This window comes from Lepidochelys kempii, chromosome 3, assembly GCF_965140285.1.
Source record: "Lepidochelys kempii isolate rLepKem1 chromosome 3, rLepKem1.hap1, whole genome shotgun sequence".
NCBI lineage: Eukaryota > Metazoa > Chordata > Testudines > Cheloniidae > Lepidochelys > Lepidochelys kempii.
Genome location: NC_136382.1, coordinates 204,288,181 through 204,303,249, shown reverse-complemented (window position 1 = coordinate 204,303,249; position 15,069 = coordinate 204,288,181). Strand labels below are relative to the sequence as shown.

Genomic DNA, 15,069 nt, shown 5'->3' with positions numbered 1-15,069 from the left:
CCTAAAAGCATCTTCTGTTGAGAGCAGTATCTTGTCACATGTACCTTATTCTATTAACAGTATTTGCAAAACACATTCTGATCAGTATGATTCTTATGTGCTCCTTTTCAGACTAAGTAGAGCTGAGCGAGCTCTACAGTAGTCTTTAAATATTTCACTAGCCGGCACAAAGTTTTATGTTTTAAAAAGTAGGGTTGCCAATTAATTGCAGTTAACTCATATGATTAACTAAAAAAAATGAATTGCAATTTAATTGCACAATTACGTTTTTAATTGCGCAATTAATTTTTACAATTGCATGATTAATTTTTACTATTGGCACAGCTGTGATGATGGTTTAGAATACCTAAGCCAAGTTTGCATAAATGGCTTTTAAATAAATATTTAAACTACTTGTTCCTGTTTCACCCTAAAAAGCAGTCCATTTGCACACAGTGAAAGATTTGTTTTCTCTTTCTTTACTAAATACTTTGATGTCATTCACAAAAAGTTGGCCTGCAGCCATTCTGAGATATGACAAGATCACACTGCAAGGTTTGTCCAGATCAGAATTTTTGTGGAAAAGCTTCTAGGAAAAACCAAAGCTCAGTAGTAGTTGGTGCTGATGGTCCAATAGTCAACACTTTTCCCTTGGAATCAGTGCTGAACAAATATTGTTCTGGCATAATCTTCAGGAACATTTTGTAGCTTTTGTGCTTTTTTTTTTTTTTTTTTTAAATAAAACAGCTGCTGGTCACTTGGCACTAAAGGTTCTTTGGAAAAGAGCAGTGGTGTTAACTGGAGTGCACTAGCCAAATTTAACTGGAGCCATTGCTTTGTCTGCCTTCCCACATGGAAAAGGAAACTTGGAGAAATGTTATGCTGTATTTTTTTTCACTTTTCTCAAACTTCTGTAGAGACCTAATGCTTCAAGGTTGAGACAGTATCTTAACTATTAGAGACCATGAGGAGACCTTGTTTGGGGGACAGATAATCCCACATCCCACTCTTACTTCTGGGAGCACTCCTTATACCTTCCTCCAAAGCATCTGGTGCTGGCTACAATTAGAGACTGGGTACTAGGCCAGACGGACCTCCAGTCTGGCAATTGCTATGTGATGTGGCTGCATGTCAGTGATGAATGTTGTATTTGGGTGGGTTTTTTAATATCTGCTTAAATCTGCACTGCTTTGTTTTTGAAAAATAATATCAATATAAAATTCTTTCTAATATAGGTGATCTAATTAACCCTTACAGCACCTTAATCTAGTACATCCAAATCCATGTCATGTCGCATTGTCTCAAGGTTTACGATAACCTAGCAGATAGTACTTTGACCCCAAGCATGCAACCAAAAATGCTTCCTACCTTCTGCCGTTCTGGATGTATCTCTCTAGGGGTACTCAGTTAATAACTATTATACTATTGACTCACGTTAAATTGAAAAGAGCAAAAAAGGTCAAATACCACAAATGGGAAAAAATTTATGTATTTGTCTAGTATGAGTAAGTTACAACTCCACATACTATGGTTCTGTAACTTTTTTAAAAAGTGTGATTGTTTTCCACAGGCAGTTTGCAATATTGCTCCTCGCGGTGTGTATGTTTGTGGCAACACCACCACCACCTCTGGCTTGACTGTGACTCTGTCTAGAGATAGTACCTCTGGGGATTTTGCTTTGGAAGCTGGTGCTCTGGTGCTTGGAGATCAAGGTAACACACTAAACTGCAACTAAATTGAATGGACAAATGTTTTTAGCTAAACATTTCGCTCAGATTTTCCCTCAAACCAAATAATATTTGAAATGCTAGCACTGGGATATTGAGTCTAGGATTAACATATGTATGCTGCTACTACTAACTGCAGATCTGAGGCTAACTTTTTTTTTTAAATAACTTTATTCTTAAGCATAGGATCTTAAGAAATTTGCGCAAATGTTCAAAGTGTGATTCTTTATTCTCTGCTGGTCTCCTCCAGCTTGGCTTCCTCCTACTGGGTCTTGGAAACCCTGATAGACTCCACTGGTCTTTGTGGACTTGGTCCCCCTTGGTGAGGATTGGGTGTGTAAAATTAGGCTTCTAAAATTTGCAGAAAGTCCTTTATTTAGGTGCTTAAGTGGCCAGATTTTCAAAATTTCTGCATGTCAGTTGACCTAAATGGGAACTGCTGGGCGCTTAGCACTTCTGAAAGACAGGCTCCTTAGTTAGGCGTCCCCCACCCCCCCCCCCTTTTTTTTTTTTTAAACAAAGAATCTTGGCTCCAACTTTTTTAAATGAAAGCTTAGATTCTGGAGTGCAAGTTGGGAGTCATCAGAAAATTGTGCATGCCCAGACAGCTGTCGAGAGCCAGACCAGTTTGATCCCTGCCTCTAATACTTGCCCCTCCAGACTTACAAATCCACCAGTAGAGTCCCAGGGGCAGCATGGAAAGGAGGCAAGCCATGCTGACAGTGCTGAGGGGAACATTGCAATGAGTGGACTTTGGATTAGGCTCAAGGTGCAGTATTGGATCAGAGGCATATATTTGGACATTGACCTGTGTGTTTTCTGATACCTTTTATTCTATGTTAATTATGTTTCCAGGTATTTGTGGAATAGATGAATTTGATAAGATGGGAAGCCAACACCAAGCTTTGCTGGAAGCCATGGAACAGCAAAGTATCAGCCTTGCTAAGGCTGGCATTGTTTGCAGCTTGCCAGCTAGGACATCTATCATTGCTGCAGCAAATCCAGTTGGGGGACATTATAACAAAGCCAAAACGGTCTCTGAGAATTTAAAGTAAGCACTTTTTGAAATGTTAATTATGTGGCTTGCAAGAGGAAGTTGTTTTTTGTTTTGTTTTTTCTGTCAAGTCAGTTTGTGAATAATGGCACTTTAGTTTCCTGGAAGATGATGGTAGGTTTTATTATAATATTGCTTTCATTTCAGCTGTCAACACAGATTTATTTCTTGAGTCGTACTTGTGAAGCAGGATAATAGGTAAAGTTGCTCTAGAGTTCCATTGTGTCTGTTTTTATAAGCAATGTATTATTTTTGTCTAGAATGGGGAGTGCCTTATTGTCCAGGTTTGACTTGGTATTTATCCTGCTGGACACTCCGAATGAAGATCATGACCATTTGCTTTCTGAGCATGTGATGGCAATGCGAGCTGGAAAACAGGCAGTACACAGCAGTGCGGTAGTGACTCGCACCAACACACAGGATTCAAACACCTCCATCCTTGAAGCAGTCTCAGCTAAACCATTATCAGAAAAATTAAAGGTAGAATTTTCTCCTTCCATTTTATTTTGCTCATCTCCCCTGGTGTTGGATCTCAGCAGTTTCCCCTTCCACTTTCCATGTGGGGAACCAACTCCAGCCTTAAAGAGCCAAGGGATGTCTATAGAAAGTCCCTATGCTCCACAGGTCCTGCCAATTGCCTGCACTAGCAGCTCTTGCAGGGTGGATGGTGGGAAAGTGGGGCAAGCCTAGTCCCCCGGAACCACCTTTACACCGTCCCACCCTGGTGAGGCTCAGATTTTGCTCAGTTTTTTAAGTTTTACATTTTTTTTTTGCTCTTGGGGATGGTGGTTCCTTCCTACATCTACCAATGCTACTTTGTGGATTTCCTCGCCTTCCTCCTCCGGTTTCTCCTTCCAGTTTCCACTCCCTCTGTTTTTCTCTTCTCCTTCTCCACCTGTCTACTCCCTGTCTTGTCCTACATTCTCCTCCCCCATTTCACCCCTGGTTTCTCTCCTAAATGAAAACAAGTGTAAGTGATTAACTTTCAAATAACCATATAATTTTGTTTACCCTGTTCTCACTTGTCCCACCTGCCTCCTTGTTTGGTTCTTCCCTGGTGTGTGTGTCTTTAGCCCTGATCCTGCAGTGAACACTGTGTGGGTGGGGACCTGTTGATGTCTGTGGGGCTCTGTGACCGGATTCCCAGGGGAGCCAGGTGAGCTCATTCAATTAGGGTGAGCTGCAAAGAATGGGGCAGACCCCAAAGCTGGTGTATATTCCAATACTTAGATTTACCAAGCCAGCACAAAACAGCTTCTTTATTACCTCACTGGTTACTCAGAAGTCAACAACACAGTTCCCTTAAAGTAACGCAGCCTCAGGCTTCCACCTAGACACCCAAGTCAGATATGATGAGGATTAATGAAAATCTTACTCATCATATAAAAAAAATCTACCAATCCCAAGGAATAGGACACATTACCTCTTAGGTTAATGAATGTTCCAGATCTTATCCAAATACACGCTTACAGCCAACTCTTATTAACTAAACTAAAATCTATTAAGAAAGAAAAGAGTGAGAGTATGGTTAAAAGGTCACTATACATACAGACATGAGTTCAATTCTTGAGGTTCAGATTCATAGCAGAGATGGTGAGATTTGAAGTTGCAAAGAGTTCTTTTAGAATTTAGTCCATAGGTTATAGTCCAATGTCCAATATCTTATTCAGGGTGTTCCAGCTTCGGACTGGGATCTCAATCTTTATGGCTTAGCCTTCCCCTGTATGAAATCTCAAGCAGATCTGAGATTAAAAGGATTGGGACCCAAAGGTCTTGTATATACAATTCCAGATCTTCTTTGACAGGTTGAAGTCCTTAGTTGAACAACAGGCACTCATGTGAACTTTGAAGTGGACCCATTTCCTAAGCATAGCTGGTAATTATCCACACAGATTAACACAAGGCAATTGCCTGTCTTTCCACCATTTGCAGATGATTTGCTATACACTTCAAAGAGAGATGAATACAGCGATAGTCTATGTTTACAGTTCATTTAAATGTTAAGATGTTCTTTTAATCTCTGAATTAACAGTCTACAAAAGAAAAAAGACACTAAACTTTCTAAACTACTACATGCTACAAGGGGCCACAGCAATGGTTCCCTCACCCCACCTAGCAATATTGTTAACCTATCCAACTATACTCTCAGCCCAGCAGAAGCAGCTGTTCTATCTCGGGGCCTCTCCTTCTGCCCCTCCACCCCCACGAACATGATACAGTTCTGTGGTGACCTAGAATCCTATTTTCGACGTCTCCGTCTCAAGGAATATTTCCAAAATACCTCTGAACAACATACTAATCCACAGAGGTCTCCCTGCCAACACTACAGAAAGAGGGATTCTAGATGGACTCCTCCTGAAGGTCGAAACAGCAGACTGGACTTCTACATAGAGTGCTTCCGCCGACGTGCACGGGCTGAAATTGTGGAAAAGCAGCATCACTTGCCCCATAACCTCAGCCATGCGGAACGCAATGCCATCCACAGCCTCAGAAACAACTCTGACATCATAATCAAAAAGGCTGACAAAGGAGGTGCTGTTGTCATCATGAATAGGTCGGAATATGAACAAGAGGCTGCTCGGCAGCTCTCCAACACGAGTTTCTACAAGCCATTACCCTATGATCCCACTGAGAGTTACCAAAAGCAACTACAGCATTTGCTCAAGAAACTTCCTGAAAAAGCACAAGATCAAATCCGCACAGACACACCCCTGGAACCCCGACCTGGGATATTCTATCTACTACCCAAGATCCATAAACCTGGAAATCCTGGGCGCCCCATCATCTCAGGCATTGGCACCCTGACAGCAGGATTGTCTGGCTATGTAGACTCCCTCCTCAGGCCCTACGCTACCAGCACTCCCAGCTACCTTCGAGAGACCACTGACTTCCTGAGGAAACTTCAATCCATCGGTGATCTTCCTGATAACACCATCCTGGCTACTATGGATGTAGAAGCCCTCTACACCAACATTCCACACAAAGATGGACTACAAGCCGTCAAGAACACTATCCCCGATAATGTCACGGCTAACCTGGTGGCTGAACTTTGTGACTTTGTCCTTACCCATAACTATTTCACATTTGGGGACAATGTATACCTTCAGATCAGCGGCACTGCTATGGGTACCCGCATGGCCCCACAGTATGCCAACATTTTTATGGCTGATTTAGAACAACGCTTCCTCAGCTCTCGTCCCCTAAAGCCCCTACTCTACTTGCGCTATATTGATGACATCTTCATCATCTGGACCCATGGAAAAGAAGCCCTTGAGGAATTCCACCATGATTTCAACAATTTCCATCCCACCACCAACCTCAGCCTGGTCCAGTCCACACAAGAGATCCACTTCCTGGACACTACAGTGCTAATAAACAATGGCCACATAAACACCACCCTATACCGTAAACCTACTGACCGCTATTCCTACCTGCATGCCTCCAGCTTTCACCCTGACCACACCACACGATCCATCGTCTACAGCCAAGCTCTGCGATACAACCGCATTTGCTCCAACCCCTCAGACAGAGACAAACACCTACAAGATCTCTGTCAAGCTTTCTTACAACTACAATACCCACCTGCAGAAGTAAAGAAACAGATTGATAGAGCCAGAAGAGTTCCCAGAAGTTACCTACTACAGGACAGGCCTAACAAAGAAAATAACAGAACGCCACTAGCCGTCACCTTCAGCCCCCAACTAAAACCCCTCCAACGCATTATTAAGGATCTACAACCTATCCTAAAGGATGACCCAACACTCTCACAAGTCTTGGGAGACAGGCCAGTCCTTGCCTACAGACAGCCCCGCAACCTGAAGCAAATACTCACCAACAACCACATACCACACAACAGAACCACTAACCCAGGAACTTATCCTTGCAACAAAGCCCGTTGCCAATTGTGCCCACATATCTATTCAGGGGACACCATCACAGGGCTTAATAACATCAGCCACACTATCAGAGGCTCGTTCACCTGCACATCCACCAATGTGATCTATGCCATCATGTGCCAGCAATGCCCCTCTGCCATGTACATTGGTCAAACTGGACAGTCTCTACGTAAAAGAATAAATGGACACAAATCAGATGTCAAGAATTATAACATTCATAAACCAGTCGGAGAACACTTCAATCTCTCTGGTCACGCAATCACAGACATGAAGGTTGCTATCTTAAAACAAAAAAACTTCAAATCCAGACTCCAGCGAGAAACTGCTGAATTGGAATTCATTTGCAAATTGGATACTATTAATTTAGGCTTAAATAGAGACTGGGAGTGGCTAAGTCATTATGCAAGGTAGCCTGTTTCCTCTTGTTTTTTCCTACCGCCCCCCCCCCCCAGATGTTCTGGTTTAACTTGGATTTAAACCTGGAGAATGGTCAGTTTAGATGAGCTATTACCAGCAGGAGAGTGAGTTTGTGTGTGTATGGGGGTGGGGGGGATGTGAGAAAACCTTGATCTATGCAGGAAATAGCCCGACTTGATTATGTAAAGAGTTGTCACTTTGGATGGGCTAGCACCAGCAGGAGAGTGAATTTGTGTGGGGGGGTGGAGGGTGAGAAAACCTGGATTTGTGCTGGAAATGGCCCACCTGTTGATCACTTTAGATAAGCTATTACCAGCAGGACAGTGGGGTGGGAGGAGGTATTGTTTCATGATTTCTGTGTGTATATAAAGTCTGCTGCAGTTTCCACGGTAAACATCTGATGAAGTGAGCTGTCGCTCACGAAAGCTCATGCTCAAATAAATTGGTTAGTCTCTAAGGTGCCACAAGTACTCCTTTTCTTTTTGCGAATACAGACTAACACGGCTGTTCCTCTGAAACCTTTGATTACATTGTTGACCACTACCAATATATATGTAAAAAGAAAAGGAGTACTTGTGGCACCTTAGAGACTAACCAATTTATTTGAGCCTAAGCTTTCATGAGCTACAGTTCACTTCATCGGATGCATATATATGTAAGTACACAAAAACACAAACATTATCTCCCCATATGTTTTTAAGGGTTGAATTTGAGTCATTTATTCTGCAGGATGCTTAACCCTTTCTGGCCATGTGTCATATGGGCACAGAAGTCCACTGCCCACTGGGATTAATTGCAGGATCAGAACTCTTCAGGGACCGTGTCTTACTAGGTTTATACAACAACAAGAAAAATAGAGCTTGTTCTCTTTATTTTTTTTTTTGGGCCATAAAATTATATCTGCCAGATTCTAATCTTAAACCACACCAATGATTTGATTCAGTATAGTCACCTTTTCAGGTTCGTTCTCATATATTGCGAAGAGTCTTTTTGAAAGAGGACTCTTGATATTGCCCAGTTGCATTTGGCACAGTCACTTTTCTTCAACGCAGACTAGAGGTTTGTTCTGTCCGGAAGTGACCAAACTATCATTTATTATGCACACCCAGTTGAGAACTGAGAATTGAGTTCATAGAAGAAAGACCAGTGTATAAAAAAAACGCACTGAATACTGTAATCCTGTTGTAACTTAGAGTCCATGAACATGAGAGATGTGTTTGTAATTGGCTTAGGTCATGCCTGGAGAAAATTTTGATGCCATTCCACACCAGCTATTGAGGAAGTATGTGGGATATGCTCGGCAGTATGTCCACCCCAAGTTATCTCCAGAAGCTGCTCAGGTCCTCCAGGAATTCTATCTTGAGCTCCGGAAACAGAACCAAGGGGTGGACAGCGCACCTATCACCACAAGGCAACTGGAGTCACTCATTCGGCTTACAGAGGTACGCTTCCAGAGTAATATTTTTTGCTTCTGGCACCCTAAGTATTCTTTTTAATATAGCTATTAACACTCCCAGGAACTTCTGACAGCTAACGTGACCATGTGTGTTTAGTGAGGAAAAGATCCACAGGGCCAGTTAGTGTGCAGCTGGCTAATGCTCTGTAAATTTACATCCCAGTTTGCTGCATATTGACTGTGTAAAGAAGCCCTTTGATATTAAGTTTCCAACCTCAGAAAAGGGGGAGGAGAGATCAGACTCCACAAGGGAGTTGCAAGCAATTGACTTGTGGCTCCCAGCCTGCTTCTATTCCCTCTGTTTTGTGTTGATCAGAATTGCTGTAGATCCTTGTAACCACTTCACAGCACAAGGAGTGCCCATTCCTTATGCTGATTATTCCAGCTTCTCTTTTGAAATATCTGGATTCCAGGGTGCATTAGAGGAAACCAGAGGCTCAATGTGAGATTTTATAATTTGAAAAGTTGGGAGCCTTTGTTTTAGACGTATGTTGTCAGGCAAGGCCAATGAGGCAATAAGGTACACCCAGAAAAGTGTCTTAATTTTTTACACCGTTTATGCCATTCTGAAGGGGCTAAGTGGAGGACAGACATTTCAGCTTATTTGTCCCTCAAATCCATTAGTCTGTGCCTCATTACCTAATACAGTCTTTCAATACTGCACAGCTCCAGCAGGGTGAGTAAATTAAAGCAGCTTTTCCATCCCAAACTATGTCTAAGCCCATTGTAAAAGTAAAGGCAAATTGGGATGCTAGATGGGTATTCTGGTTCTTGCTTATGGACCAAAATAACATTAAACTAAATAACTGTCAAACTCGTAAGACTAAATCCTGATGACTTTTTAAATGGCTGGTTGCAAGAGGCGCATAAAACCCAAAGAGCTGTATAAGGAACTGTGGAGGGCTTCCCCAGCCTTTCCATGACAGAAAAATATCCCAGGCTGGGAACTTGCCCATCCTTCCCTAGATCCTATTCCCCTTTTCTCCCCCTGCTGTATCTGCCAACAGGGAGAGGAGCAGGATTCAGGGATATCCATCTGGCTTCTCAGAAGAATCTTCCTTGACCGTATAGAGTGGGACCTGTGTCTGCTCCTCCCATATGTTATCGCTATTGCCACGTATTTTAATGCTGTGTTCTAACAGCATTAGTCATACTTTTGTTGTTGCCCAGAGAATGCAGTATTAAAAAGAAAATCAACAATTTCCAGACCACAACCCACTAAGATAGTTTTGAAGGTAGCAGTGATGCTACTTATTGATAGGGCTTTATCCTGCAATTATTAGTCAAATTCCACTGAAGAATGTGACTATGTTTGAGTCCTGCAGGATCAGGTCCCAAGTATGTCCTCAGAACTTGACACAACCATTGTGACTGAATGATGGAGACTAAGCCTTTTTTATGTGGTGGCTACCACATAACTTCAGCTTAATTGTTAAATATGTTTTTTGTTTAAGGCACGATCAAGGCTGGAATTAAGGGAAAAATCAACCAAAGAAGATGCTAAGGATGTAATTGAAATAATGAAATACAGGTGATGTACAGTGTTAAAATCAGAACAAATATTGGTATTCATTTAAAAAAAATATGATTTTTCTTCTTTTCATGCAACCAAGAGAATGCTTAGATGGTATGGTTCAGACCACTGACATTTATATACAAACTCTATAGCCAAACTGTCCATCTTTGGGTCTGGCTGAATAGGGTGGCGATGTAGTAATGTACAACCCTGTTTTTATGTTAATTTTATCGTGTTGGATCATGACCACTATAATTATAGACCACTGAAAGAATACAATCACACTAGTGTACGGAAGATTCAGTCCTTTTTGCCTTTTAGAAAAGATGCACCTCTAAGCGTCTTTCCACTTTCTCAGAGGCTGAATGCTTGCTGTGAACCAACAGACCCCCCAGTGAAGGCCTCTAAACTGCTAGCTTTATTCTTAGTGGGAGGAGTTGCACAATTTGTGAGCCCCTTTGGAGGCCTGAGACTTCAATGACTCATTCTTACATTTTTATATTTCAGACCAATAGCAAGACCCTGCCAAACCAATCCATTCATTTCTGCCTTTACCTCCTGTTGATTCTCATTTGGTTGTGTTTTTTTAGCATGCTAGGAACTTACTCTGATGAGTTTGGGAAACTGGACTTTGAGCGTTCACAGCATGGTTCTGGGATGAGCAATAGGTCACAAGCAAAGAGATTTGTTTCTGCCCTCAACGATATTGCAGAAAGAACCTACAACAATCTCTTTGCATTTCAACAGCTTCGGCAGATTGCAAAGGAGCTACAAATAAAAGTAAGTGGGGAAATCTAGATTCTTTTGAAAAACAGTTTAGGAATCATTAAAATTATCAGCTGAAAAATTAAATGAAGAAATTAAAATCAGAAACAGCAGACAAGTGCCATATCTCTCCATTAAACAGGGATGAGCAAAACATATTGCTGATGTTCTGAGCTCTGTCGTGGAGACATTTCCATTGTAAAGTTTCTAATGTCACTAGCCTTGCTAACTACACCTCTTGCATCAACAAGCACTAACTTTGCTGCTATTATTAAGGTTTGTCTCTGACGTTTTCTTGCCAAGGACAAGTTGGTCCCAGAATGTTTTGCTTCTGCTGGCTCCAGAACTATTTTTTGATCTGTGTTTGTATAGATCCTAGCACAATGGGGTCCATATCTGGGACCCCTGGGCACTATAATAATGCAAATAATTCTTTATTAATAATCCTTATGCTCACACTCCAATTTATGCTCCAAAGTTGTGCCTGCCATATTGAAAATGTTGTTCTTGTGTTTCTGTTCTGGTCTTCCTTCTGATGTCTGTATGTTTTCATTCTTGTTCCAAACTTTCCTAATATGAAAGTACTGCTAATCAGATGAGAAGCATATCAAAAACACATAAGGCAGCAAGTACAACATATCTTGTGATCTTCAACTCACCTTATACACATTTGATTTTCTCAAGTGAAAATAACTGCCAGCTAATTCTGCATTTCACTTCATGGTGGAATACCTGGAACATCCAGTGAAAAGTGACCTTTTAAATCTTTTCAAAAAAGATTTCGGTGCTTGTGAAAAGTGCTGGAAACTGAATTTCTCTATCTATAGAACGATTATAATGTGGGCAGTGATATTGTTCTTCGCCTACGTCAGCCCTCCTCTAGGGATGAGATAGTAGCTTCAATCTCCAAGCCCTCTCTCTTGAGGCTGCTTATCAGGTTAAATGTTGTGGATAACCTGTCCAATTGTGATTACCAATTCCTTTTACATGGGTCACCAATCTGTCATTTGGTGACTATTTCCACTCTAAACCAGTATCCTAGGGGTGAAAGGCTCAGAATCCTTTTCAAAACTCACAAACATGTCACCCCTCCTCTCTTTATCTTTTTGTGAAACTAAAGAAAAATTACAATTTACTGTTTTCACTGTATGTGTAAAATGTTTTGCCACACCCTAAATTCTACCTCTTTTCATAGCATAAAGACCTATGGTGAAATCCTGACCCCACTTGAAGTCAATGGGAGTTTTGTCACTGATTTCAGAGGGGCTGGGATTTCTCCCAAGAGCTTTTGTGTTTGTTTGGCAAAAGATTTTCATATTTTTTGTTGTGGTGATTTTTTGTGTCCCCCCCCCCCCCCAACCCCACACTTCCTCCCCTTTTGAAACACTTTTTCTTCCAGAAAACTCCCTCAGCAGATGAAATGTCATGAAACTTTGATTTAGGTATATTTCACTAATTTTCCATATGGCAAAACCAGGAGCATTTTCGATGTTGATGTTTGTAAACTGTACATTTTTTTTTAGTGAGGTGAAAGAAAGCAAGGAAAGATAAGTCAACTTTTACTTAGCCTTCAAGTGATCCAAAGGTTTGTGGCGGAAGTTAAACCCTTCACACTAATTTCCTTTCTATAATTAATTTTAAAATGTTTAAAAGAATTGCAACATACCTTGCTTTACATCAGACATAATAAATATTATTTTTCACACTTAATAAATGTATTTCACTCTTTATTTTTCTTCCAGGTATCTGATTTTGAAAGCTTTGTTGGCTCTTTAAATGACCAGGGTTATCTTTTGAAAAAAGGTCCAAGAGTTTATCAGCTTCAAACTATGTGAAGGAACCACCACAATGAAAGCAAATGTTCTTGAGGCACAGTAATCATATTTGAAATGGAATAACTGGTGGACATGTTGCACCAGGAGTCCATTACCATATAACCTGCAGTCTACTATGGATATTCCTAAATAAATGTTACAGATGTCCGAAGCTTCTATTAGCGGAGACATGACACTCCCAGAAGAACTGCCCTTTTAAAAGCAATACTTTCAGGAATGAGGGACACTACCATATTTACTTCCAGAAGTGTTCTCAGAGAAGATGATATTTCATGCTGCCATTTGGAAGTACTGTAGTTCAAGTAAGAGTTATTTGAGATGAGGCTCTCCATCATCAAAGATAATAGCAAGAGGAGAATGGGTATTTACATTCATCCTATCAAAAGACAATCATAGATTTTACTTTCAGTTCAAATAACTTAAGATGCCTGGTGTTACTTAAAAATGAATAGAAATGTTACAGAAAGTATTTTCTCAATCAGAAATGGTAATATTGAAAAGATTTGAGAGTAACCCAGATTTTAGTAGTATAATGAAATCAATTAAATAGCTTTAGCACTATTTTGAAATGTTTTCAAGAAATTGGTAGTTTTCATGCTGAGGCTCCATGCAGTGTATAGTTTTAAGGAACGTGGTAGTTAACTGAAAGAAATTAATTTGTTTATTTAAAGTTTCACTTTTGCAGCTTACTATTTTAAAGAGCTATATACAGTACTTGAGATTTTATTTAAAATGTCAGTATGAAAAAATCAAACTCTAATTGTGCATATTAAATATAGAAGTGAAATAGAATGCATTTAATATACATTAAAATCTATATTAAAGACAAATTTGGGATTCAGTCAACAAGTGACATTAAATACTTAATAGCATAGAAATTTAAAGCAATTTTGTCATAAATATAATATACATTTTGTGCATTAATTTGTAGTATTCCTGATGTTTGTTAAACTGACTTAAACAAGGACATCCCACAAAAGGGAGGTAATATATGTGTATATATAAGATCTGCTGCTTTGATGCCTGCTAATCCAGTTTTTTCCTAAAGTAATTCCTCTTCCCATAATACAAATGCAAGATGGGGAACATGTCTGAAATGTTACATATTGAGGTCACTACGAAGATGATTAAGATTTTATCAGAAAGATGTGAATATGAAGGCTTTCTGTTTTAAGACTTTGTTTCTGATCTTTTCCATCTTTGTTTTGAGGCAGATTATTACTTATTTAAGAGGAAGCATTGGTTTTTAAACAAATTCAATAAACTTTCCTCAACTTATGTTTAAAGAAAAGTCTTGTGCCTCTGAAGTTTTGTGCCTTGAGATGAAATCCCAGTTTGAAAGAAAGATTTAGGATCCCCTCACCAGCAAACAGCTTAAAGCCCCAATCCTGCAAAGGGACCCAGCTGAGCAGTTCCTTTACTACCATGGGAAATCAATGGAATTATTTGTAGGTGTAAGGACTGTCCATTAAGAACCCTTCTTAGGATCATGACCTAACATCAAAAAGACAAATGAGGGGTAATTTTAAGTTAAAGCTCTTCATTTAAAAAACAAAATACCAACGTGTTTTTATGACATTTTATTTGCTTGAATCTAAAACTAGAAATCCTGATTGTTCTGATTTTCTATTTATTGTGTATGGCAGTTCCCTAGTACTAAAGAATCCTTGTGCAGCATGACTACTGCATTGACTATCTAGTTCAAGATTTGACTGAAGCCATATTTAATCTTCAGTTACCAAATACCTTAAATATTTTCTGGGTCTGTATAATGAATCAGCTCAAAAAACTGCAAAATTCTCTTTTCCAGTTTTCCATAGTGTGATTTTTGTTTTGTTTTTTATTTTTAGAGATGCTACTTCTTGCTGTAGCAGCTAACCTCAATGTACTGTAACTCTTCTGTAGCCTACCCTATGAGCGAATTGTCCCTACTGTAATTCAGAAACGGATTTTATCAAATGTGGAATAGTTAACGAAGGGACAAAACCAGTAACCATGAGTTCATTAGTTTGATCTAAAGCCCCTGGCCGTCACCAGCCAGTATAATTGACATCACTTAGGTTTGGATTGCATTCTTGTAATTTTTCTTGGGCCTCCCAACCTCAGGCTTTTCCCCATGAAAAGGCTAGTGTGGCACTTAAAGGTTTGTTTGTTTGTTTTTTAAACATCGTAAGTTACTCCCCCCTGCTTCACTATCAAAGCCCTTGCATGTACCGGACCCCATATACCGCCTTGAAGAGCGAGACACCTCCTCTGTTTGCATGTTTTTGTCTTAAGAAGTAACGGCAGGGCCCTGATAGGTACATTCACTCTTTAAGGGGCAGTGAGTTTCAAATACAGCCGGTAGGACGCAGCCACGGAACAGCCGGGGCCGGGCCGGGCCGGGCCGGGCCGCGCCCCCGGGGGCTGAGGAAGGGCGGCAGG

At 40.4% G+C, this 15,069-nt stretch overlaps 1 protein-coding gene across 3 annotated transcripts in view; it reads left to right on the top strand.

Annotated features, from left to right (window-relative positions):
* Positions 1 to 13,910, top strand: part of MCM8 (minichromosome maintenance 8 homologous recombination repair factor) — a 35,226-nt gene extending 21,316 nt beyond the window's left edge. For all 3 annotated transcript variants that reach the window (XM_073339677.2, XM_073339675.2, XM_073339676.2), the window contains exons 14-20: positions 1,550 to 1,691; positions 2,562 to 2,757; positions 3,021 to 3,240; positions 8,306 to 8,515; positions 9,984 to 10,060; positions 10,636 to 10,825; positions 12,553 to 13,910. In XM_073339677.2, the coding sequence (XP_073195778.1) occupies positions 1,550 to 1,691; positions 2,562 to 2,757; positions 3,021 to 3,240; positions 8,306 to 8,515; positions 9,984 to 10,060; positions 10,636 to 10,825; positions 12,553 to 12,645 (1,128 nt within the window). In that variant the 3' untranslated portion in view covers positions 12,646 to 13,910. The remainder of the gene's footprint in view (positions 1 to 1,549; positions 1,692 to 2,561; positions 2,758 to 3,020; positions 3,241 to 8,305; positions 8,516 to 9,983; positions 10,061 to 10,635; positions 10,826 to 12,552) is intronic.
* The last annotated feature ends 1,159 nt before the right edge of the window (positions 13,911 to 15,069 follow it).